Source organism: Cebidichthys violaceus, unplaced genomic scaffold (genome assembly GCF_023349555.1).
Source record: "Cebidichthys violaceus isolate CVI_PGR_0920_01 unplaced genomic scaffold, fCebVio1.0.p SCAF_16, whole genome shotgun sequence".
Taxonomy (NCBI): domain Eukaryota; kingdom Metazoa; phylum Chordata; class Actinopteri; order Perciformes; family Stichaeidae; genus Cebidichthys; species Cebidichthys violaceus.
The window spans coordinates 917501-942987 of record NW_027176329.1 but is presented as its reverse complement, the minus strand read 5'-3'; the positions used below and the strand labels follow the sequence as shown (position 1 = coordinate 942987).

The window sequence follows — 25487 nt, the reverse complement described above, 5'->3', positions numbered from 1 at the left end:
TATATATATATATATATATATATATATATAGATATTTCTTGCATATTTTAAACTATTTTAAAGGCTTCGCTCGCGTCAGAGTGATTCAGCTCCACTGGACACACAGGTGGACATAGAGCTGGAGAAGACGCTGGGATAAGGCAGCAGATAGAGACGGCTTTCATGTGTTTTCTCACATCGGAAAATGGAAGAAAAAAAAAAACCTCCCAAAAATGTGAGAGCAGGCAGAGAAGAGGAGGAGGAGGAGGAGGAGGAGGAGGAGGAGGAGGAGGAGAGGACAAGAACACAGGCTGAGCAAAAGTGGTGGCTGGCCACAGCAAATGGACCACAGGCAACCTCTAGACTGCTCAACCACAGTGTGTTTGTGTGTGTGTGTGTGTGTGTCTGTGTGTGTGTGTCTGTGTGTGTAGTAAAAACAGCGCCCAGGGTTCCTGAAAATTTGGCAACATAAAGACTCACGCCACATATCCCACAGCCAACTGTAGACGAGGCAATGCCCTGACCCACACACACACACACACACACACACACACACACACACACACACACACACACACACACACACACACACACACACACACACACACACCACTTACTATGCAGGGCAGGGCTGCGTGTTGCAGAGATGGGAGCCCAGTGCCGGTCTGGTGTGGGGATTACACATGGTGGAGTTCACCTGAACCTTCTGGTCCTGCAGACAGATAGCCTTGGTCGAGATACGACCTGACGGAGGAACACGAGAGAGGGTTGATGTAGTTCTGGTGTACAACTTGACAACTTCAACACGCATGCCATCAACATGGAAATCTGTCAGGGTCATTGACACACACACACACACACACACACACACACACACACACACACACACACACACACACACATTTCGACCACTTTGTTTGCCGCTATTACAAAAGTAAGTTTTATAAGTGTAGCTAGTTAGCTACTTAAGATGTTAATATGCTCCACGGCTTGTTTGAAAATGCTTGTTTTTGAAATACTCCATACTGACAGCTCCATGCATGAGAGACGGACAAAGAGTGGGCATTTAAATGAGTTGAAGCAGCAGCATTGTTCTGGTGTTGCAGTGTAAAGCTAGTATTATAAGCGAATGATTGAAGATGATGCTTTCTTTATTCTAGTGTCGCCCTGTTTGGCTACTAAGCTTACATAAATGTACATGTTTGTATTTTAATGCTACAAGAGAAAAAGCTGTTAAGTTGGAAAACTGTCGTTCAAGTGAGGGGTTTAGCGAACAAACGACGAATAACAAAGTCTTTCTAGATTCATCCTCACACAAACATGTACAGGTCCACTGACACACACACACACACACACACACACACACACACACACACACAGTCTCACCTCCAGCACACGGAGCAGAGCAGTCAGAGCGCACCACTCCCCAGCTGTAGTCGGGTTTCCTCTCGGTGCGAGGCAGGGTGTACTCCCACACCACACCGGGGTTCTTTCCCTGCAGGAGGATCTGTCAGGCAAGAGCACAGTACATCAGAAAAGTATACATCGTATATATACATATATATATATATTTCTGGGAACGTAACAATAACGGTTTTGAATCAGAACAACTTGCAGTTTAAACGTCGAGGGAACATTTCAAACTTTCAAGAAACCTTTTAGGAACATTCAAAGAACTTTCTGGTGACAGTCAGAGAAGCATGAGCTTCTGACATCCAGGTGAAACATCCAGGTGACCTTCCCACAATATGCTGGGAACGAAACAGTAATGTTGGTTTAATGTCAGCATAACTTGCAGTTTTAACACAGAGGGAACGTTAAAGTAACCTTCTTGAAACCTTCCCAGAAACAATAATGTTGAAAATGTGTTGTTTTAACATACAGGAGATCATGTCAAGCCTCTACTTAGCATGCTGTCGTCAAAATTCATACCTGTGTACTTTCTACTCAGTTATTAGCAGTTAACTAATGCAGTCATTAGCTATTAGAGTTAACTAGGTTACTTAATTCATTCAAATTAAATGTAAGAGCAGCAGAAAACAGAAGTCATTTTTGTAAAACACCACTTAATCAAATGTAGCGTCAAACCTCTAACTGTTCAGAGCTGTTGTGTAGTTATTGTGACAGAACGTTTGGTTTGCTGGTCTGGAAACATCCATCATTGTTTGGCCTGTGACTCCTTGTATTGTAATCATTATCGGTGATTTATTTTACATTGGTAGAAGAAGAGTTTATACAGTGCGCCCCACACTGTGTCAACCAAAAGGTTCATCTGCAGAGAGAGGAGAGCAGACACCAACGGCCCGTCTGTCATGGATTCCACAGACTAAGGGTAAGAGCACTGACAACGTGGCAGCCTAATTCAGCCACTGAGGATCCACTACCCACTAACCAGCTGGCTCCAGAGACATGCAGGAGCACTATGTTCCGTCTCTGGTCCACACTGGCTGACCACACTGTTACAAGGTCTTTTTGTTTTGACAATTGAGGGACAGTTTCCATCCTCGTTAGCTCTTTCTTCTACCACATCCTTCATACGGGCTGGTGAGTTACCTTCTTCTGTTCGGGAGATTTATTTGGACATTCCAGTCAAGCAGAGTCTAACAGATGAACGAAAGCAGACGTACCCATTACAGGAGAAGCATCGGGCTGCCGTTAAAGCAACCAGGAGGACTCACTGCCAACGTGAACAATTTGAATAGTCAGCTGAGTGTGTCATTTTGTCTCATTTCAAAATGCTGCACTGGACTGTGCTCAGCACAGCCATGTTTCCTTTAAAGCCCAGCTCCATTAAGTTCAGGTTGGGTGGGTATTAATCCTTAATCTATCTGGCAAATTCTATTAAATCCAACTCTCAACAGCCATTCACCAAGTCTATCAATATCTGCCATAACGAGTTTTGACAAGTGTGTTTTCTTTGGGGTATATTCTAAAGTACGGGGAATCCATCAAGCATCCAACTTGTAAAGCCAAGCGTCTTCTGGGTTCGGTCCACATGCAACAGTCCTGGGGCGCATCCACGGACTGGACCCATCGCCTTCTGCTGCATGTAAACTCGTCCATGTGTGCGGTTGGCACAGCTCCAGACGGGAGGCAAAAAGAGATGTGTTTATGTAGCAAGAATCACAGAGCTGTCCGATGTCAGACCAACACATCGACATATGTTGGTACAGAGTTACCAGACTTGTGAACAGCTGGACGGACAGCCAGACAGACCGGCGCATTCACATGCAAAAAACAGAGGACCGCTCTCTCTCAGACAAAGGGAGCATGTCTCCTACAAAAATCAGCTGGTCCAAGATAAAATCAAATCAAGAGATATCTAATAAGTACAGAAGCAAAAACACACTATTAATAACAAAACAAACATATTCATTTCATGAAAGTGAGGCCCTGTCCGGGCCACGCGACAGACTCTATCAGAGGTCTGAAGATGGTCCAGGATTCAGTCCTCTTGTCCCTCCAACGTCTCTGGAAAGTTCTCACCTCACAACCATCGATCAGCTCAATGATTGGCTGAAATCTGATGAACTCCCCTTTGACCTATGACCCATTGTTCTGGGCAGACACCTCACTCATCCAGCACGTATCCTTCCCCCGCTGCTCTGCTGGCACATTCCTCAACCCCCCCCCAACAGACACTCAATATACATAAATTCACATCCACAGCTAAAACAAGCTAGTCCTGTTATCTGTACTCTGTAAGGTAGTCATTCAAAACTCAGACAAAGCTTCAGTTTAATCAGACTGATTTAGGCGTGCATGTTGACCTCTGAACCCAAGTGCAGAGACAGATTGTGCTTTGGATTTGTTCACACCGCCGATCACTGATGCAGTAATATACACCGGAGCCAAAGGTTTGCTTAATCTCACTCGTCTGATGTGGAAATCGTGGCCCTGTAAACTGAATAAGAACCAGCAACTGTTTACCAGCCACACTTCCTTTGCTGATGGCGTCACCCACCGAACCAAAACCCACTGCCATCAATGAGCACCGCTGGACACACCAGGTCTTCATGCCTATCCTTCTTTGCCAGACAATCGGCAATGATGTAAACCAGCAGCTCTGAAAACAGCGTTTGTAATCCATTTAATAGAGGACAGCTCATTGAACCCGGTCTGAATAACCTACACCCAACCAACCACAGCATTAACACTGTCCATCCAAGAGGAGACTTAATGAATCATTTCAGACATATCCAAACATGTCCCTCTCTAGTTCTTCAGTCTGGGACAACAGCTGTCAAAACCACTCAAAACTTCCTACCTCCTCCTAATACAAACCAAAATCCCACAAACCTCCAGTAAATCAGTCTCAATAGCAGCAATGACTTCATGCTCGCCGTCGCTTTGTGGACATCCGGTGACATGGACATGCTGACACCCGTCTACCGAGCATCCGTGACACTGGTGAGGTGAGAAGCCACATTTCGTTGCAATTGGGATCAAGTTAAGCTGCAGACTGTATTATCTGTTCTCTCGATGCTGTGTTCAGTAGCTTCCGCCCATCGCAGCATACTTAGTGACATTCAAAGCTCTCTGATTGGACGTTTCCTGCCACAATGCATCTTGGAAGTTATATATAACATTTGTAAGTGCAAAGTGTTGCCTCGGGTTACATCTTCTGTCTGGTTGGATGGACCCATTTTGCATACAGATAACATGAATAATATCTATAAATAAAAATCCATCAGATTAGCGTGTACACACATGGACAGGACCCGGCCCATGCCGACACACACACACACACACACACACGTGCACACGTGCGCTCTCGATCCCAGCCACGGATGTATAAAGAGAACCAGTAAAGCGAACAGGTCAACCCCGGGGAGAAGTGTCATCCGGTAAGCAGACAGAATACAGAAGAATGAGAAAGCAGAACGCAGGAATAAAGAATGGATAGAACATGTGGCAGAGGATGATACCAATGCTCTTACATGCGTTATGAGAATATGATTACATTGTTGTGAACTAACAGGATAAGGTGCATCAGTTCAAAGCAAACTTGAGACAAACGAAGAGTTGCCGTGGAAGACTTTCACAAAAGAAACGTCAACGTTGTAGAAAGTAGACCCCGTCCTGAAAGGCTTCAGATTAGAACTGGATTCCTTCGCTCTGAATAATGTGCCTGCCAAGTCCACGGGCCGTGATTGATGGGACCCTTCGTTCCTCCAGCACATCAGACCACAGTGTGTCTTTGGTTTTCACAACCCGGCCACCGCACCACTCATCAGGTCCGATGAGATGATGATGAATTAGAAGGTGGTAGACGTCTGTCTACATGACACGTGGGCCCACGATGCTTTGCCCCGGACTGGCATGACGTCGCCTTCGCCATACCGCAAGAATGTCAACTCAGAGGGAATAATCCTTCTCTGTATCCTCTGAGACCTCAGCCATATGTTCCTCGTCCTCTTGTTAGCTACCCTCCCTCCTCCCCCCTTCCTTCCTCCCCCCTACCAGCTGAGCAGCTGTACAGATGTGAACCCCTTGTCACAGTTTGCACTCACACTCCTCGCTATTCTTTTTTTTCTTGGAGCGTTTCATGCTGAGTAAGGGTCTGCGAGTGATTGATGCGTACGCCCTCCCCCACGTACGCCCTCGGTTTTCTTGAGACAGTTAAGTAGAATGTGTGAAACAGATTCAGATCAGCAGCGGAACAGAAAAACTCCTCGCTTTCCGTCATTTGGCTCTTTCCATTAGCAGTCAAAGTCCCCGCGCCCTGACCTTAACTTCTCACATCCAACCAGTTCAATTGCAGAATTCTTAATCTTTTAATCTCACTCTCCCTCCTCTCTCTCTCTCTCTCTCTCTCTCTCTATCAACCCTGATTCTCCGTTTTGTAATTACAGGACATACTTACAGAGATTATGCTCGTGTCATCTGCAGATCTGCAGCAGATGTGTGACTGGGACACATGGACGAGCAGGAGGAGCTCTGTCCGACTTAGCGAAGTCTCTTCTTTAAAGAATATTTAAGGTGATTACAAATTGGGTCTTGGGTAATTGTTCCTGTTGCTTGTGATAACGCTGTACTCACAAGTGGTGAACGGGGAGGCATCGCTTCCATGAAGTGCCGACAGGGCGAGAAACCCGAATGGTCTGACGATCACATGTGAGCAAACCAGCAGTTCAGCGCCATCATCTAAACCGCTTCATTTTGGAGGTAAAACCCAGAATTGAGTGCACCTGTGAATGTATGTCAGGAAACCCGTGTGCGTGCACAACTACGCACAAGTCCTGCAGGTCAAACGCGACCCAGGAGGTTGGTCGACAAACTTACAGACAGTTCTACAATTTCATTTGTATTCCTCTAACGTGGTAGCTTCTTAGAGAGCACTGCTGTTGCGTTCCGTGCTCGCGGCTCTGTGAGGCCACGCTCTGGTACGGTGGTACCTGGTACTGGTTCACCATGTTATCCATCTCTCTGTAGCATGCTGCTACTCGCTAATCAGCATTACCCACAAAGTACAGCCAAGGCTGATGGGAATGGCATTAGTGATTTCATCATAAAACCTGGGCTCCAGTTTGTCCCAACTTTGTGCTAATCCATCAGGTCGATGTTGAGACGTATCGCAGCGTGAGTGAAGAGTCATTTTAATGGCAGTTGAGATATTTCAGTCTGGACCAACAAACTGTCCCACATACTGACATTCCAAGATTCTAAACTGGATCATCTCTCGCTCAGTGAAAGCAAGAATGTGGCGTTGCAGAATGTTTCTCAGAACTTCGTCATGAGATGTACCCTGCCACCTCTTTTGGGAATGACATTTCTAGATTGTTGTTACTAGTCTGCACAACAATGGGCTGTTCAAATGCCAACTACAGCAGCTGCTCCTCTAAACTGCCCACGAACAGAAGTCTCTTCTCTAGAAGAGCTAGAACAAACACTCTGATGGTTCTAACAAGTGACCGGTAAGGACTTTGGACATTTCACAGGCCAATCACTCCTGCTGGAACCGCAGTATTTCAGGAGCCCAAGACTGAGGGCAGAAGAGCTTTTACACGACTACCACCTCCCCATGTATAGAGGAGGAATAAAACCCACACGGCTACTCTTCACCTGGTTTCCACCTCTGTTTCCACGCCGAGGGTTCAGAGTTCAAAAGACAATAAATGCTTTCGCTGACAAAGTGATGTGAGAAGAACATCCCACCACCATTCCCTTAAGCCCTGAAGTCAGAAGGATAATGACTCATAATTGTTTTCCTCTCCGGAGGATAGGCCCGTCCAGCATTGCACTCTCTGCTTCGGGACGGGTAAAGACCCGTCCTCCCCTCGGAGCTCCGGTTTCTGACGCAACACCAATAACAAAAGGAACCACCGGCTCTTAAATCACATGTGCGTACTATGCAGAACATCTCACTCGAAGCAACCGTCTCGTTTCATGCTTTTCATCCCCGCCTCTAACGGGGCCGTTGACTTGGGGATTTTACTCGCTCTATTAGCCACAAATCACATGGCTGCAACAAAGCACTTCTGAGATCAGCGGCCATGGGGGCCACGTCCACGGCTCTGAGTGTGTGTGCGTGGACCAACACGTGACTGGGTTACGCTGGAGCCGGCAGTACCAAGTAGCTGCGCTGCATATAAACGAGGGGCAGGCTTCTGCCATGTGAGACTGAGCTGACTGGTGAAAGTGGCACAAAGGCTGATTTAGACTCACTGCACCACATCCCCTCTTTCTGGTGGCCGCACTATTCTCCCATTCTATTGATGCTTAAGGGATCGGCTCGACTACATTACACAAAACGCCATTTCTCACTGAACCTTATTCACGCAGATTCATCCGGGTTTGAAGATGTCTCTAAAACATGTCCACTTTAAAAGCAGCGTGATTGCATTTAATGGACAGTCACCAGGGTGGCAAAGACCGAGGGGAGGAGGTGACTATTGAGACTTCTGTCTTAAATTCACTTTGACAGTTTGTTCTGGGTGAAGCGACCATTTAAACTGTTGACTTTGATTTTAATTAATCCTTGACATGTCACGAACCTTTCTCGTCTTCTTCTTCTTCCACTTTTTAGCCTTATAGTCTCTTTCTTTCAACCCACAAAGAGGGCTGCTCTGCACAGGACAGGCGGTTTGAACCCCCCAATTTATCTGATTAAAGCCTTCCACTCCACCCACCCATCCCCAGATCGTCCCTGACGTAACCAATCACCGAACACAATTAGCATCGCACAGAGGCACCGCAGACAGTCACAACCGCCCCGCTTCTCCCTACCACCCCGAACTTCTTTTTTCCTCTAAGCCTATTCATATCCAGACGTATAAAAAAAACAGAGGCGCGGCAGCTCTGCCAGGGACCCTGTCACTGTCAATTGCCCCGGACGGACATCACTCGGCAGCGGCGGCTTACTTCAAACACCAGCGTCTCATTAGTAGGACCGGCAGCATAAAGGCTCTCCGGCTTGTTGAAAGAGCGCTGGTAGTCAAACACGGTCCCACCAAAGTGGAACTTCCCCGGCCAGTCCACGGTCCAGTCCCCGGTCAGGTAGTACTTCCTCTTGAGGGAGCGGGCAGCCAGGTAGCTGGTGGACACCTCCACCTCCTGAAGATGAATGCTCCGTGCCCCGGCCGGGACTGCAACCATGGAGTAGTACTCTGGGGAAAGAAAGTCAAGGCTGAATCATGCCCAGATAATTCTTTATTGCTGTTCTCTCACCCTTCCTGCTACCCACGCACACACACACGCACACACACACACACACACACACACACACACACACACACACACACACACACACACACACACACACACACACCGCCATCATGTGCTTAACTTTATGTGTGTTACTGCAAGAAGTGAACCCGTCCATTATGAAGTGGGATTAGATGTAGATTTGTCTGTGCGTGGATTTTTGACGTGTCTCCGTTTGTCTGCTTAAGTCTCCCTTTGTGTTGCAGAAGTGTAAGCTGGCTGACGAGCACCGGCACACTACAAACAAAGACAGGCTTACCGTTGGCTCTGTGCTGAAGGGTGTATTGGCCCTTGAAGAACCTGCAAGTGGAGTTGTCTCCCTTACAGGCTCCGCAGGCATCCAGAGAGGCCTTAGAGCCCAGGACCTGGTCACAGCCTACGGCCTGCACACACACACACACACACACACACACACACACACACACACACACATGCCATGAATGTGGACAGACGTAGAACTAAGAGGAATAAACTAATGTATTACGGCAATCCAGGTAAAATCATTATACTATATCTGCGTCTATCAGTTTTCCTGTAACTACTGCACCTGACATCTGGTTTATAAGGACAATATAGAAAAGGTGGGGTGATGCAGCATTACCTTAAAGATTGAATGTGGAGAAAAGATGAATATGGAATAAAAGTGAGACATTAGAGTTGTTTTGTTCAAAGAAATCACCAAAAAATGACTGAAACAAATTGAGGGATATTTTTCTAACTTCACTTGAGTATCCGGGTCGTTAACACCTGCTGCAGCATTTAACATGCTGAAGTACAATCATGCTGGGACACACAAATAGTCTTCATTATAATGCCCTTGATATGTCATATCATATGTCATAATGGAAAAACATGACTCCTTAAATGGCTGCAGGTATGGCAAGCAACATGACAAACCACACTATCACATTTACATGTATTCATTTGTTACATTTTGATTTACACAGGAATGCACTGTTTAAGTCGAGCCTGACCCGGGTTATCAAATAGACACTGATATCAGATCGGTACTCGGTATCGGCCCGGGTAACGGTTTGATGAAACCTGAACCCATCCAGACAGCGTACCTCACACACTCCATCGATGCAGACGTCTCCTCTGTGCTCCGAGCACGAGGTGCCGTCTTTCACCTTGCCGGACATGGCGAAGAAGAAGTCATAGTCTTCTGCAATGCAGTACAGCTTACAGATGTCTTCGTCTGCACACAGATACATGCAGATACATCCAGTAAAAGTGCAACTTTTGGGTGCAACGGCACTTCATTCTACCGATTCACAAGTTCTTCTACGACTTGCTGAACTCAAAAGTGCGCTGCAACCTGTTACACGCGCAGTATGCACAGCTCCGGATGAAGCCCAATTGGAAAAGACAGGAAGTGAATATGAACGCACCCGGGGGAATTCATGTGCGGCTGCAGTTTTATTATGTGGTTCAGATCAGTTATCGCAGACAAGTCTCTACAGCGGTCTTTGATTAAAATAAATGACGGTGAAGGTGACTTGGCCCAAGGTCCCAGAAGGCAGTTCAGAATCTGTTCCTCTCGACATCGCCTCCCATTCATCAACAGCTTAAACAGGCCCGGGATGAGGGCCAAACGCACTGCTCCCCTCCACTGCACTCTCTCCCTCGCTCCGTGTAACAAAGCTGGCCCCTAGGCTTCCTTTTTAAATCCACCCCCCCTGTGTCAGAGGGTGCAGGTGGCTACATGTCTCCCATGCACACTACACAGAGTGATAGTTTCCTCCAGCTTTTTGGCCCTAATCACGGCAGCAGTAAATAGAGGTTGGCACTACAGACACACTTTATGAAAAAAGATTAAGGCCTCGCAGAGTGCAGCGGGGTTCAGAATGAAAAGATCTACGGAATTAAGACAAGAAAAAGCCTGCACTGAGCGCACTCTGTTCTCTGTGTATTGAGCAGCGCCATGTTCTTTGGACAATGAGTATCTTTTCTAGCGCGTTACGTGCCAAGAATACAGTGGAGATGTCTTCATGGTCCTTGAATAGTGTGTCTTTTAACAATAGAGAAAGACAAATGATACAAAAAGATCTCTGAACAAGAAAAATAACCAAAACAAACTCCGGGCAAATGAGGCAATGAATCACGAGACAGAACAGACTTTGTACGTGTTGGGTCTTATATAAACGGATCACCTTACCGTCCACTTTGGTGTAGGGCTTCCACTTGTAGTACCAGCCCCTGAAGGGCTTGCTGTTGTACTCGGCGCACTGCTGGGCCCGAAAGTCCACAGAGTTAGGAGGACACGGCCGAGTGTTACACAGCTGGTTGAGACGGCTGGAGCCCGAGCAAAATTTACCGTTGTTCTGTGGCCTGGGTGGAAGACAGGACAGGACAGAGACGAAGAAGAAGAAGAAGAAGAAGAAGAAGAAAAGGTTTACAGGTCTGTTGATATCAATAAGCCAATCACAAATCATTACAGCTACCGCACTGATCAAAAGTTCCCCAATGACATACTGCTGTACAGACAAGATGAAGCCAGCTGATCAGGGAACAAGAAGGACGTCAGGTGATGCAGTACAAAGAGTGAAGAGGTTTGCGTAGTGAGGAGATCGGGGTGAATGGGTGGGTCGTACAAGACGTTCACCCAGGAGACCGCTGTTAATCTCCCATGTGAAGTCATCGGTGGCTTATTTTAACTGTCACCTCAAATATACACTCAATGTGTTGAAGTGGATTGTTTTATCAGTGAACAGAAGGTTCACATACTATGTTTGTTTTTGGTTTTTTATACAAATATAAAATGTAAACTTTTATGTGTTAATAAGAAAACTTAGAAGAGCATCTTGAAGGCTTCGAGAGGCAACTTTGCACACCGGGATGTCCCAATGAATGTTCTTAACTGTTTTTAAATCTCCTTTTCTTTTGCTTTATGTTTTGATGCTTTTAATGGTTTTATGTGAAGCACTTTGAATTGCCTTGTTGTTGAAATGTGCTGTACTCATAAACTTGCCTTGCCTTGCCCAATGACGAGCCGAGAAGAGCATGACACAATCCAAGATGGTAACATGTAACAGTTTCTCTGTTACTCTTCCTTTCATCCATTACACATATGCTGCCTCAACTCATTGAAATGATTCCATCTCATCCAGCATATTAGAGTTTTAAGCAGGACTAAAGATCGTGTTGGTTTAATGGGACTGTCAAGGAGAAGTTTGCACACCATCTCAGATGTTTGCACACCATACCAAATGCACGCTCCTTTAACCACACGGAAATAGCCGGTACAGAACATAGACAGGTAATGGAGACTTGATGTGCCATTACAAGGGATGAAAGCAGAGTCCTGACAGTTAGTGAATAGAAGGATAACACGTCTGACTTCTCAGGCTTTCTAGACTCATGCCGAGCATTCCAACTCAACCACCAGCAGAGAAAATTGAGTTTAGCTATTTACCAACGTGGTCAGCACACACAGAGAGACCGAGGAACCGTGCTGCTCAAACACGCCCAATAAAAACAGCTCACTAAGTGTGGCAGCGTAATGAACCACTTTGGACAAGGAGCTGAAAAGAAACGATTAAACGGTAAAACACCGGCAGGAGAATGCAACTGGAGGCATATTTCTTTTAGTATTTCTTGCACCAGTATTGAACGTGAATCTGAATCAAATGTCAGCCACAATCAGAAGTCAAGACTGCACGTTGTTCCACTGCATTCTTATTCAACTCCAACCGCTCATCCCCTGCATTCAGACCTGGACTCAATCAAACAGTTTCCTAGCTGCCAAGAGTGATGGAGCTCCTCAAGGTGTGTGTGTGTGTGTGTGTGTGTGTGTGTGTGTGTGTGTGTGTGTGTGTGTGTGTGTGTGTGTGTGTGTGTGTGTAAATCTGCTCGGTCCCGATCTTGTTTTCCTTGGTGGGGGGGGGTTTGGCCCAGGTTTTCGTAGGCCTGATCCTATTAAGACTTAGCTGCAGACAAATGCAGCCCATATGGTAATGTGCTCACGGCAGGCCAGTGGGGGACTACGCTGTATACTGCAGCAGTCAAGGCCTTCTGATGAGGGACAGTTCACTTGAGAAAGTTCTGGATTCCTGGATTCCTGGATTATGAACCGTCTGAGTTTCACAACCCTGCTGGTTTCTCAACCTCTTTTCTTCTTTGTCCTTCTCCGCTCCGCTCCTCTCCCTAGATCATCCATGATCTTTGCAACTGTAAATCTACTTCCAAGAACAAGACAGAAACCAGATATGTCGAATTTCAATTTTTGTGTGTTTCAGTCCTTCCTCTTCTGTCTTTACACCCCAACTCCAACGCAGCCCTCGGTGCTCTGAAGGATGCTTAAATTCCTCGGGAGGTCGGTAAATCTGCCCAGCGACAGAAGCCGAGACTGAACTCCCGTACGTCAGAGGTCATCATGTCTAGTCTTGTCTTCTCCTCGAGTCAAGATCCTTATTCTGCTGCTCTGCAACGGGCCAAGCAAATCCCCTTTACAAGTCTACCGGGAGACTACACCAACCATCGTACACCCCCACTCGCTTCAAATGGAGTGTGCGACAAAATGTGCTCCCGACAAAACCAGGTCAAGACTGTGAACCTAATCTCCTAGGCTTGTTGGTGAGGATTAGGTTGACTGCGTTTGATCTGCCAGGTGGTCTACAAGGAAGTGGAGGGATGGACGGGGAGAAGATTCATTTTCTGTCTGGGAGCAAACTCTCTAGACGGCTCGTCTGTAATCGGCTGATCCAATAGAACTATTTTACAAGACTCCCCGAAAGATACATGCCGGACTCATAAAATGGACGAGTTTGTGCAGAATCAAATGAAAGGAGTTTTAAGAGTGTTCCTGCTGAGTGAAGATCTTGTAGTGGTGAAAACCTACCAGAAGCTGTCGTGTCCGTATGCTCAACTTTCAAACAATTTGATTCGATTTTGACAAAAATTGGAGACATTGATTCCCATACATTTATAAATGTTATCTACACATACTGCAAGTCTGACAAGAAACTACATGTTTAAATTGTGTCATTGAGGAACAGCACCCATAGTGTCCAGACAGTTCAGTTTGGGGTTGAAGATTCGGGCTAATCCTTCTTGTTCTGCTCAGATTAACAGCCCTGCCAAAATAATCGCAGAGATTACTGAGGACAGGCACTCTGAGTCAGGGACTGAAACATGACTCAGGGGTACATGCCGTACACAAGAGTGTGGTGTTGAGGATGGTGACGGAGGTGAAGAGATGCCAAAGACATTGACCAAACTAGTTACGTTGTCTTCACGAGAGACAGATCTGGCAACTAGTTGACCCACTGTATGTTTTTTTGAATGGTATCATGACTTGGCGTTGTTGGATTAAATATTCAACCGTCCCCATCTTTCCATCTATCCCCTTTGTGTCCCACTGACCCCGTAACTCTCCGTTTAGCAGCTCCGACCCATGTTTAAGCAGCTGCTGCTACAGAGCACTCTTTAGTGCCACAGGAACGATGAATGAACTTGACAGCTAACCTGGTTTAAAGGACTCTGTGGCCCTTTTTGGTCCGCCAGTTCTGCTGTATAATGTGTATCATATGAGGGCCCGGTCTGCCTCTGAACCCTTTTCGCTCTTTGATCCCTCACGAGGATTAAGAGACGAGTCGGCTGTGACGGACGGAATATCTACAGCAGTGTCTGCCCGGCTGTTGAGTAAGCAGCGATGGAGCCAACTATTTTAACACTTGAAATAGCTGAAACACTGAAAGAGTTGAAGTCATAGCTGAAGTGCCAATTTACAATTACTAAAGAAAGTTGAAATGGGAGTTAAAATGGAAGTTGAACGTCTAGTTTAAGTGTAAGTGCTTGATGAAGTTGAAGTGTCAATATAAATGTACGCCTTGAGTAAAGTCGAAGCATCAGTTGGGGTGAAAGTGCTGAAAGGAGTTGAAGATTCAAAGGAAGATGAAGCACAGAAGGGAGTTGAACGTGAAGATGATACACTGGCCTGGAGTCAGTCGAAGTCCTGAAAGAAATTAGTGCAAGTTCAACTGTAAAAAGTGAAAGATGAAGTCAGTTAAAGTGTCAGCTGAAACGTAAACACTGAAAGCAGTTGAGTCATGAGTGTATAAACAATGTAAGTTGTGGGAGTTAGAAGAGCTGAAACAAAGACCTGACTCTCCTGTACTTTGAAGCATTAAAGTGAGTTCAGATGTCAGTTGAAGTGTAATCACAGAAAGCACAAGAACTATGATAAGGGCTAAGAAATGAAAGCAGTGAAACTGTCGGTTTCGTAAGAGAGGAAGGGCTCTATTCAAATGATCTATAGTGCATGATCTGCACGGCGCAAGTGTAACTAGAGCATGTCCAACTCCACCTTCACTAGTTAAATGGTGCAGAATCTGGGCACAAAGTGAGGCGCAATGGCCAAACGGGTTGTATTTAGTCTCGTAGTTGACAATAGGTGTGTTCTGGGCATTGTCCATTGACGGGACAGGGCCCTGAATCCGGCTGTGTGACGCACTGGCTTGCAGCTAGGACTCAAAACAGGACGTTTAGGTTGGAGAGGGCAGGCACACTTTGAAGTAGCCTCACATTTAAACTCTCACACCAGCCCAGTATCACACACACAGACAGAGGTGTGTGTGTGCACCTTCCACACGAGGCATAAAGAAAGCAGTCAGCGCCATAGACTTAAGACCAGGTTTAGGTCAATGGAACAATCGCTTTCTGCTGCCTCAAGATAGCAATGCGCCAACAATGCGCCTGACCACGGCGGAGTTTTAACAGAAAGTTACACAAAGTGGGAGCCGGTAGGTGAAATGTCAATTGAAGAGTTAAAAATCAAAGCAGTTGAAATGTGTGTTGCAGAGTTTGAAATGAATGCAGTTGAAGTGAACTCTAATTTTAAAATGACTATTGACGAGCATCATATTGTTCAGGTGTGCCGGGGCTCCTGTGTGTTTGATTGACAACCGTGGAAGCTGTGTAGACGAACTGTGTCAGATGAAGAGGATGGTCTGAAGTCATTCTGACACTCAGGTCACATGTGGTGCAGACTCTAAATACAATAAGTAGGGGCAGCAGTAACTAAGAGGGCCACTGTGTCCCTTGAATCGTTGTCATCCCACCTTAAACACATAGAAACACATAGAAACACATAGAAACACATAGAACACATAGAAACACATAGAACAGAGAAACACATAGAAACACATAGGAACACATAGAACACATAGAAACACATAGAACACATAGGAACACATAGAAACACATAGAAACACATAGAAACACATAGGAACACATAAAAACACATAGAACACATAGAAACATATAGGGACACATAGAAACACATAGAAACACATAGGAACACATAGAAACACATAGAACACATAGAAACACATAGAACACATAGAACACAGAAACACGTAGAAACACGTAGAAACACGTAGGAACACGTAGGAACAAATAGGAACACATAGAACACGTAGAAACACGTAGAAACACGTAGAAACACATAGAACACATAGAACACATAGAAACACAAAGAACACATAGGAACACATAGAAACACATAGAAACACATAGAACACATAGAACACATAGAAACACATAGAAACACATAGAAACACATAGAACACATAGAACACATAGAAACACATAGAACACATAGAACACAGAAACACATAGAACACATAGAAACACATAGAACACAGAAACACATAGAACACACAGAAACACATAGAAACACATAGAACACATAGGAACACATAGAAACACAAAGAACACATAGAAACACAAAGAACACATAGAACACATAGGAACACATAGAAACACAAAGAACACATAGAAACACAAAGAACACATAGAACACATAGAACACATAGAAACACATAGGAACACATAGAAACACAAAGAACACATAGAAACACAAAGAACACATAGAACACAGAAACACAAAGAACACATAGAACACATAGGAACACATAGAAACACATAGAACACATAGAAACACATAGAAACACATAGAACACATAGAAACACAGAGGAACACATAGAAACACATAGAACACATAGAAACACATAGAAACACATAGAACACATAGAACACATAGAAACACATAGAACACAGAAACACATAGAACACATAGAAACACATAGAACACATAGGAACACATAGAAACACATAGAACACATAGAACACATAGAAACACATAGAAACACATAGAACACATAGAAACACATAGAACACATAGAACACATAGAAACACATAGAACACATAGAAACACATAGAACACATAGAACACATAGAACACATAGGATTGGATGTGACATGCCACTATGGTCTAACCTGCGATGACTGATTCCTAAATGATGGACTCGTGAACAGTACAAACCAAACAGCAGATTTTTGATGATGAATTTTGAGATGCGTCCACCAATCAAGATGTCAGCCGTCAGTCATAACCCTCATCAGTGTGGTATGAGAGCCTGGTTGTCCTGTAAGTGTGGATGCGTGTGATCACGCATGAATACGAGTTCTGCGTTTGTGGCGAAGCCGTTTCCTTTAACTGTCGAAGAGCAACAGGTTGTTCCATGAGCGAGTGAAACGTTTGTCCTCAAACATCAGCTAGTTATAGGAATCCATTCATCCTCACTTTATAAATATGAAGTATCAGGAGCGCTTCAAATGCTCTTGACAGCTCGCTGGAACCACAAAGAGAAAGACATCGGAGGGGTTCTCTAGGAGTTTGTGTTTGTTTCCTGCTGATCGGCCATGACTCCCACAGGGGAAAATAAAATCACAGTTAACTGGTTTCCCCATCATGACTCTTCCAGAGTTACAGTACAGGAGAATTAGCAGTACAGACACACATGTATCAAGGAAAACAACAACGTAATGCCAGTGTGCTCTGAGAGACGGACTGCTGGTCACACACACTACACAGAAAAAGACATGAGTCATCTGGAAATGAATCCATTCTCTAAATGTCACATTTAAAGGGCCAGCGTTGTCGGCGCTGGCTGGCTTCTGCAGGCAATGACAATCAATCAATCAAGAAAAAATGTAAATGTCATATTTCTAATAAATCTATGTCTGTCTGGACCGTCAGCCTGACTCATGAGAGATGCTATCTGGCACTTGTATTCATGTGTGGGTGTGTGCGTGTACAGTGTGTGTGTGTGTGTGTGTGTGTGTGTGTTTGCATATCTGTGCTGACAGCTACCTGGCAGACGGTGCTTTCAGGTGTTCAGAAAGGAAGGATTTTGGGACTTTCAAGAATTGCTTTTGGGCCCTATCTCTGTTGTTTCACTGTAGAAGGCGCTACATGAAGACATGAATCACTTTGTCGTCTGTTTGGCTCGTTGATAGCATCAACAAGGAGAAGATGGATCAGGTGACCGCGTGAGTGTGTGTGAGCGTGGATACCTTGGGCTCGAGCAGGAGCGCTCCCTGTACATGACCCCTCCTCCGCAGGTTCTGGAGCAGTCGGACCACTGAGACCAGGCCGACCACTGGCCGTGGACCGCCCTGGGGCCGTGCTCCCCGTGTTTAACGCACTGACCCCTCCGGCACCACTGGACAGAAAGGAGAGAGAGAAGGGAACGAATGAGGAGGAGAGAGACGCACAGAAATAGATCTCTTATCAGAACTTGAGTCGGATCGGGCCTCTCGCCTTGAGTTTCCTGGTTTGGACAAATGCCCGGCACCACACCTGGACACCCACACTCTCCAGCTACAGCCAAAACACACACACACACACACACACACACACACACACACACACACACATGCACCACACCCGGGTCGATCCAAGCACAACACTGCAGTCACACACATCAGCAGCTCTCCGTCTCTGAACATCGTCTCTGGATCACGCGAAGATCCAGAACGTCCTCCGTCCAGCTGGGAGACGCACACATGCTTCTGCAGGTACATGCAGGAACACGAGCCGTCTGCCAACGTTGACTTTGGCTCAAGGAAAGTTTGAATACTTTAACTTAAAAGGATGATTGCAATTCATCACAACTTGGCTGTTATTAACAGTTATTATAACATTTCACTCGCTGCAGTAGCTACAGTAGAACACCGTGACATCTCCAAAACAAAGGCTGAGTTATGAGCAACAAGAACATCACATCAAAGTCAGTAAGTCGATCTGTGAACCGTGATGAACCAATCCAACCCACAGTCTGGAAGTGCATTTAAGGCTTGTAGTGAAATGAATTGATTCCACCGTGTGCAGCGATGGATCTGGTAAAAACAGTGGTATCATTACCAAACACAGGAGGTAATGAATCACAATTATACTAAAAGAATCATTTAGGGATTATTTATCAGTTTGTTTTGTTTGTTTGTCTGTAAATGTTTGAATGTATGCTGTGGAAAGAATAGAGGTGATATTGCAAGAGGCAAACAATTTAATAAAAAGGTCACTTTTCATGTTTCATCCAGAGAGTGAGCTGCATCTCATTTCCAGTCCATGGTGGACTGTGTATGTGTGTATATATGTATATATGTATATATATATATATGTATATATATATATATACATATATGTGTCCTGTGAAGTTTGTTCATTTCTGCACTATTTCCTCACCATGTCAGGTCCACAGCTGGTGCCTTCTGCAGCAGGCATGAACTTGGTCTCGCACCGGTGCCCCGTGCGATGACACCACAGCGACTTGCAGATGTCCTGTCAAACAAGTCAAATACACACACACACACACACACACACACACACACAGTATGAGGTGTCTATCAGATACGGTCTTATTTTACCATCATCGGTTTTCTCTCTGCCCGTACACTGACAGCCTTTTGGCATCGTCTTCCTCCCCTCGCTCCTCTTCCTTGACCCGCCAGCACCTGCTTCCTGCCAGGACCACCATCACGCTGGTCAATAAGCCCCCGCCGGGGATAAGCTTCTCCACAAAGCCTCGGTGTCAAATCGAATCACCGTACTCCTTTAATGAAACGGGCTATAATTGCATGTGTCATCTGACCCAACAATACGGAGACAGAGCGAGCGAGTGAGCACAGAGGGAGAGCCCGGGTCGAAAAGACAGGCGGCAGAGTCTGGCAACCCGCCCAACTGCAACCGACAACAAGAGAGAACCCAGAGAGGAGGGAGCAGGAGAGGCCGCTCCGGTGTGTGTTCCAGTCTTTGTCCTCGCTCTCTGACGCCGAGCAGCTGATTGACAGCCATGCCAGCATGCTGAAAATCATTCTACATGAGCCTATCAGGGACAAAAAAAACAACTGTGAAAGGCAGCCCTAAATCTGCTAATCAGCGTGTAGCTTCATTTACCACCCACTGACTTGTGCCCAGATGCAGATGTAGTATTTGCTCTTGTGTTAGGGAAACATAGCAGGGATTTGGAGAGATCGTGAATAGCCAAGGCCATGAAGTGCGTGCTAATCCGTCATATATACGATTTGGCCACGTCGGTTTCCCAGCAATTACAGCCCCGGAGAGGATCCTGCCCCGTAGTATTTTAAACAGCATTTACATGTGAATAAACAGCAGTGAATGCACCCAACATAAAGGCTCCTACCACAAGGCCCCGCAGGGGTGGGGGTAAAGGCTGAGGATTCCCATTCAAGTTGTAGAATGCACTTATAAAGGTGGGTCAAATGTGGGGGGTTCGGGGTTGTTGTGCAAAGATCATGCTAATTAATAAAGTGCCAATTAAGCGCGGCACCATTAGCGCTGCAAAGCAGACAACTGCAGCCCCGTGTGATCCGGGAGCTCCGTCTGATGCCGGAGGCTCGTCTAGTGAGTCTTAGTTTAGGCAAAGGGACACATGAATGATGCTTGATTTAGGAATGTTGGGGTCCAAGTGAAACCGGGACGGTTAGGGTTAGGGTTAGTATACTATACTATTCTATACTGCTCTAGATTTGGTTCTTTGTAACTCTGCACAGTACAGGTTTAGTTGAATGAGGAATCCTCCTTCTTCTTGTCCTTACTCCTCTTACTTTGGTGTAAAAAGGTGACTTACCATAGATTGTGTCTAGAGAGCACCCCGGTTAATAAAACCTGAAAAAACGTATTCTTTGGAAGCAGCAGCAGAAAAAGTCCAGCATATCATCACCTGTTCAGTTGAAGCGGCTGATTGTTTGACGCGTCCAGCAGGTATGGAGCAACACGAGCATTTTGAGTTTTTTTGCCAGTTTTTGTGAGTAAGTCCAATATTCTTCTTTTGTTTAACTCCTGAGAAACACATCTGGCTTTAGCTGTGAAATGCCCCACTTTGATCACCAGCCAGTCTCTATCCTTGATATTTGGTGCTGCAGGGGAAGACATCCCCGATGCGAGCAGTGAGCGTGAACCAGTAGCAGACTATATAGCCGCCATGCTAACAATGCACGAAGCGAAGATCTCACCTTGACAAAATCCAGGCTGCACAGTTTGGCCTTGGAACCAAACTGCCACTTGCACTGCGTGTCTGCGTTGTACAGCTGCCCGGGAAGCTGCTCGGGGTACTTGTACTGACCGATCTGCTTGGGCTCGTCCACCAGACAGGATGCCTGGGCTGTTCTGGTGAACACAGCAAACCAATGGTGTCGGTCAGGGAGAAAGCAAACGGGACTAGCAAAGTTGAAAGTGTTTGTGCATGAGGCGGAGAGGCGGAGAGGTGGAGAGGCGGAGAGGCGGAGAGGCGGAGAGGCCTACCCGAGGAAGCGGCTGAGGTACTGCCGACTGCAGGTGGACCAGAAGAAGACCCCGTTGTTTCCAGCCAGAGTTGGAGACATAATGTTGCCTTCTGTCTTGTGACAAGGGTTCCCCTCGCCGTCATGGATCATCCCAAAACTAGATGAACAAAAAAAAAAAAGAACCACGTGACTTTATAGTTTATAAAAAAAGACATACAAGCTCCTTAATGAGTAGAAGTAGAGAAAGAACATGACGGTTATTCTTCAAGTGATCAAGCTGATGTCATTGTTTACTCACACAATATATTCACATAAAGACTTCCGTACTCGGCCATCGCTGTGACGTGCTTAGCACTTACTTCTTTGTGAATTCATGTAATTTATGATGACCCAATTCATCAGGATATTGCGTCTCGTAGATATTCTGACATATTGTAGCGTTTTAGTTTTAGCCCAACGTGAAATCGACGGCCTTCTATCTCCATGGAAACGTGTGGAAACACAAACACTGAGCCGGAGGCAGCTTCCATTATCCTCTCATGACGTGTCATGGAGTGGATGAGGTAGTGCTCTTACGTAACGCTCCTGTTTCAGAGAATATTTGTTTCTTTAAATTAAGCAGCATTCATCTTATTAAATATGTTTTCATTACAACCTCTCACAGCAGAGAGCCAATACAGTGACTACTGCTGCTCTGACATGACACACGGCCTGACATAGTTCCATCTGTTTTGGTCTGCGTGGTCTCATGTGGTCTACGGAAACGAGATGAAGAGTTAATAAGATGGCTGCAGATTTAGTCAAACATACTTGTGTCCAGATTCGTGGGCGATGGTGAAGGCCAAGCCCAGTCCCGTATCCTCGTTGATGGTACAGCTCCTGTACTTGCTGCACATTCCACTGATGGGGGCAAAACCTGCATTGAGAAAGTAAGAGGGAGAGGGAACAGACGTGAGGGTTGTGAGATACTGCGGCCCTGTACGCAACGTCTACAGAACAAACAAAATGATGTCCGGACAACATTCGTTTTACCAAACATCTCCATCCACACTACAACGCAAACACGGCCTTTCAGGATCAGTCTGCCGCCAAGGAAGACTCAGGGAAGGTTGGGAAATGGGCACGCGCTAATTGGGAAGATGACTTCATTGTTGACCAAACATGTCCACACAGGTACAAAGCAACGCCTTTGAAATATCTGTTTCAGTAACTGAAGACATGTGGATGAGAAGCCAAAAGGTAGAGGGAAGAGATATGTGTGTAGACAGGAGTCTGGCTGTTAAAAGCTGAAGGGTTAGAAAACCAAACATAAGGAACCATGAAATCCTTTTGGCTTTTTCCCTTTGGTCTAACTGAGCACATTGTTTCCGTTAGAATGTCTGACGGATTTGGCAGACAACAAACATCTGTCATATTTGCATATTGCGCACATAAATGCGTGGTGGAGGCTTTCACACCAGCTGCAACCTCACAAGCCCGGGCCAACTGGACTCAAGTTCGTTCCCGGACTTTGATAGCCGCTCGGTCTAGAGGAGGGCTACTGCTGATGGTGGACCAGACCGCGTTAGGGAACAAGAGAAGCGATCCTAGATGTGGGGTTTACTGCAACAAGACGAGCTGATGAACACATGTTTGAAGTTTCTCCTAATGGACCCACAGAACATGTCGAGTAAAAACATCAAAATACGGTTGATGAATATGAATTAATGCCAGATGTTTAACTTTAACGACACACGGTTAATAAATGATTCTAATCACCAGTCACCTTTCACCTTTTCTTTTTCTTTTACCTCATGCAGTTAATAAGATACGCTGCTGCTCTGAGATTACTAACAATTAGTGGTGTGAAAGCAATATGATTATGGTATTAGTCAAGCTTAGCCGGCTGCGTTGATGTTGTTCCAGCTGCCTTTTGTTCCTGCACGCGTTAAGATTTATGCATAAACTGAACATAAGCTCATCCTAAAGCGCAACACTGGTCACTTCACGCATCGGTGAGGCGCGATCCTTGGTCAACGTATCCAGACCTTGGTGTTTGACGCGTACGGTTGTTTTTCTGCCGTGACAGGATGCTTCTTAACGAGCTCTCTTCCTGTTAGGTGACAGTTAATCAAGGTGAGCTCCTCTCACACCACCCTGTCGTGGCGAGCTGTCTTACCCAGGGTGTCACAGGGCTCGTTCTTCCAGGAGCAGATGTCCAATCCGGTGAGGAGAACGGCGTGGTCGTGCCGTTTACCACCTTTCCCCACCAGACCGGACTGCCACTGACAGAAGCTGTTGAGGGACTGGTCAGCATGGTGATTGATGGTCAAGCCCAGCTGGGGAAAAAACAGCTGTAATTATCGCCAGTAATAAGTGCAAACTTCAATTTCGGCAGAATCAGAGTCTCAGTCAGCTCACCGGCTCCTGTTCCAGCAGCAACAAGCTGACCACCACAATGTTGATGTCCGTCCCAATGGTGCCATCTTTGAAAAGGCTGGAGACCTGCAAAAGAGTAGAACGTTCATGGTTTTCTATTGTCTTATTATCAGAAATACAGTCTAGTGTTCAGCCTTAAGTAAGATGCACGCGCTGCTCTGATCTGGGACAGCTCACAGGTAGAACAGCAGACTTCCTACATCATGAAAATGTCTGCAGATATGGAGGGTGAAGACAGACTGAAGACACCAGGAGGCTGCTCTTAGGTTCGTCTGCTCGTACTGTAGACAATGACCAATACCAACCATCACTATGTCACATGTTCCTTTCCCTCTCCTCCCTTCTCCCTCCCCTCACCATGTTCATGACGGTGAGGACGTAGGTGGTGACGTTGTCCCTGCCGTGTTTCTCCAGCATCTTCCTGTCCGCCACCACCAGGGTCTCCACGTTCAGACCCCCCACCCTGTTGGAGTTAATGGGCGATCGCTTCGCCCTTCCTGGTCCTTCCGCCTCGGGTATCGCGAACTCGTCGGCCATGATGAAACCGTCCTCAGCGGGAGGCTTGGGAGCGTCTAGGAGGGCAAAACAGGAAGGGATGGAAAGGAGGAGGGACAGAGAGAGCATGAGGGAGAGAGATAAAGACAAAGAGAGAGAGAGAGAGAGACAGAGAGAGGTTGTCTTGTTCCTGGCTCGTGCCGGTTGATAAGAGCACAGGCTCTGGTGTTGAAAGGACAGGAAATTCACTCCCCACACTGCTTCCTAGCTCTCACCACGAGGAGGGGAGATAAAACCGTTAACTAGCCTAGAATTTGAATAAAATTGTCCTTTTTGGTAAAAAGATGGTGACATAATGTTAAATTAAAGATGAATAATACTAAGGCAAAAAAAATCCATGGCAAGTCAAAACATATTGCATTGTGGAATCCTACACTGTTCACCGCTTATCTGAACTATCCATACAACAGTCGCATGCATTTTTACCACGTGTGTCTGTAAACCACGGATCTATGTTTAATCTTGAAATGTCCAACGGCACATGAAGGCAGCTTCATTCGTTAGGCAAGAAGAGATGAGGGGGCGTGTCTTGTGCTGGAGCCTGTTGCAGGAAAAAACAAGACCAAACTCTGCACAGAACTGCTACAACGTGCGTTCATTTAGTCAGCTGCTACACAACTCCTGGACAGTCGGGTAGCTGCTTGTGTTTTCTAACCAGCAGAGTTTGTCGGCCCCTCTTCTATGGCAGCGGGAGTCAGAAATGTGAACCGTAGGCTACTTCCTCACCGACTCACTGCATTACATTACAGTCATTTAGCAGACACTTTTTTTATCCAAAGCGACTTACAATTCAGTATCTATCTACACACCGTAGACGCAGCTACAGGAGCAATTCTGGGGTTAAGCGTCTTGCTCAAGAACACATTGACATGAGACATTGACATGAGACTAGCGGACCCTCTGATTGAAAGGCGGCCCTGCTCTCCACTTAGCCACGGTCACCCCATTGCTCACGTGATCGACCAACAGTTGAGTCTGTTTTAACAGGATGCTTCGTTTACTCCCTGCATCAACCGCCACAGCCCAAACGCACTATACCCCCCCCCCCACCCCCCACGCTCATATAGCTAACGAGTGTGACGCTAACGAGGCTAAACATGCTGGTCAGCTGATGTAAATCACACACCACACATCACAGTTAGAGGGTCGATGTGTCTTTTCCTGTGCTGTGTGAATGTTAGAGAGTCCTGATGGGCAGCCCTGTCATCAGTGTATGAATGGGTGAATGAGGACATG

At 46.0% G+C, this 25487-nt stretch overlaps 1 protein-coding gene across 1 annotated transcript in view; it reads right to left on the bottom strand.

The window, feature by feature from the left end:
* Positions 1-25487, bottom strand: part of adamts18 (ADAM metallopeptidase with thrombospondin type 1 motif, 18) — a 52634-nt gene that overhangs the window by 14586 nt on the left and 12561 nt on the right. Inside the window, exons 5-18 of the mRNA XM_068710698.1 lie at positions 24054-24268; positions 23679-23762; positions 23437-23596; positions 22089-22194; positions 21298-21435; positions 21009-21162; positions 19219-19314; positions 18048-18196; positions 10844-11016; positions 9753-9883; positions 8945-9068; positions 8344-8588; positions 1366-1486; positions 597-723 (exon numbers count right to left, since the gene is read on the bottom strand). Of these exons, the coding sequence (XP_068566799.1) occupies positions 597-723; positions 1366-1486; positions 8344-8588; positions 8945-9068; positions 9753-9883; positions 10844-11016; positions 18048-18196; positions 19219-19314; positions 21009-21162; positions 21298-21435; positions 22089-22194; positions 23437-23596; positions 23679-23762; positions 24054-24268 (2023 nt within the window). The remainder of the gene's footprint in view (positions 1-596; positions 724-1365; positions 1487-8343; positions 8589-8944; positions 9069-9752; positions 9884-10843; positions 11017-18047; positions 18197-19218; positions 19315-21008; positions 21163-21297; positions 21436-22088; positions 22195-23436; positions 23597-23678; positions 23763-24053; positions 24269-25487) is intronic.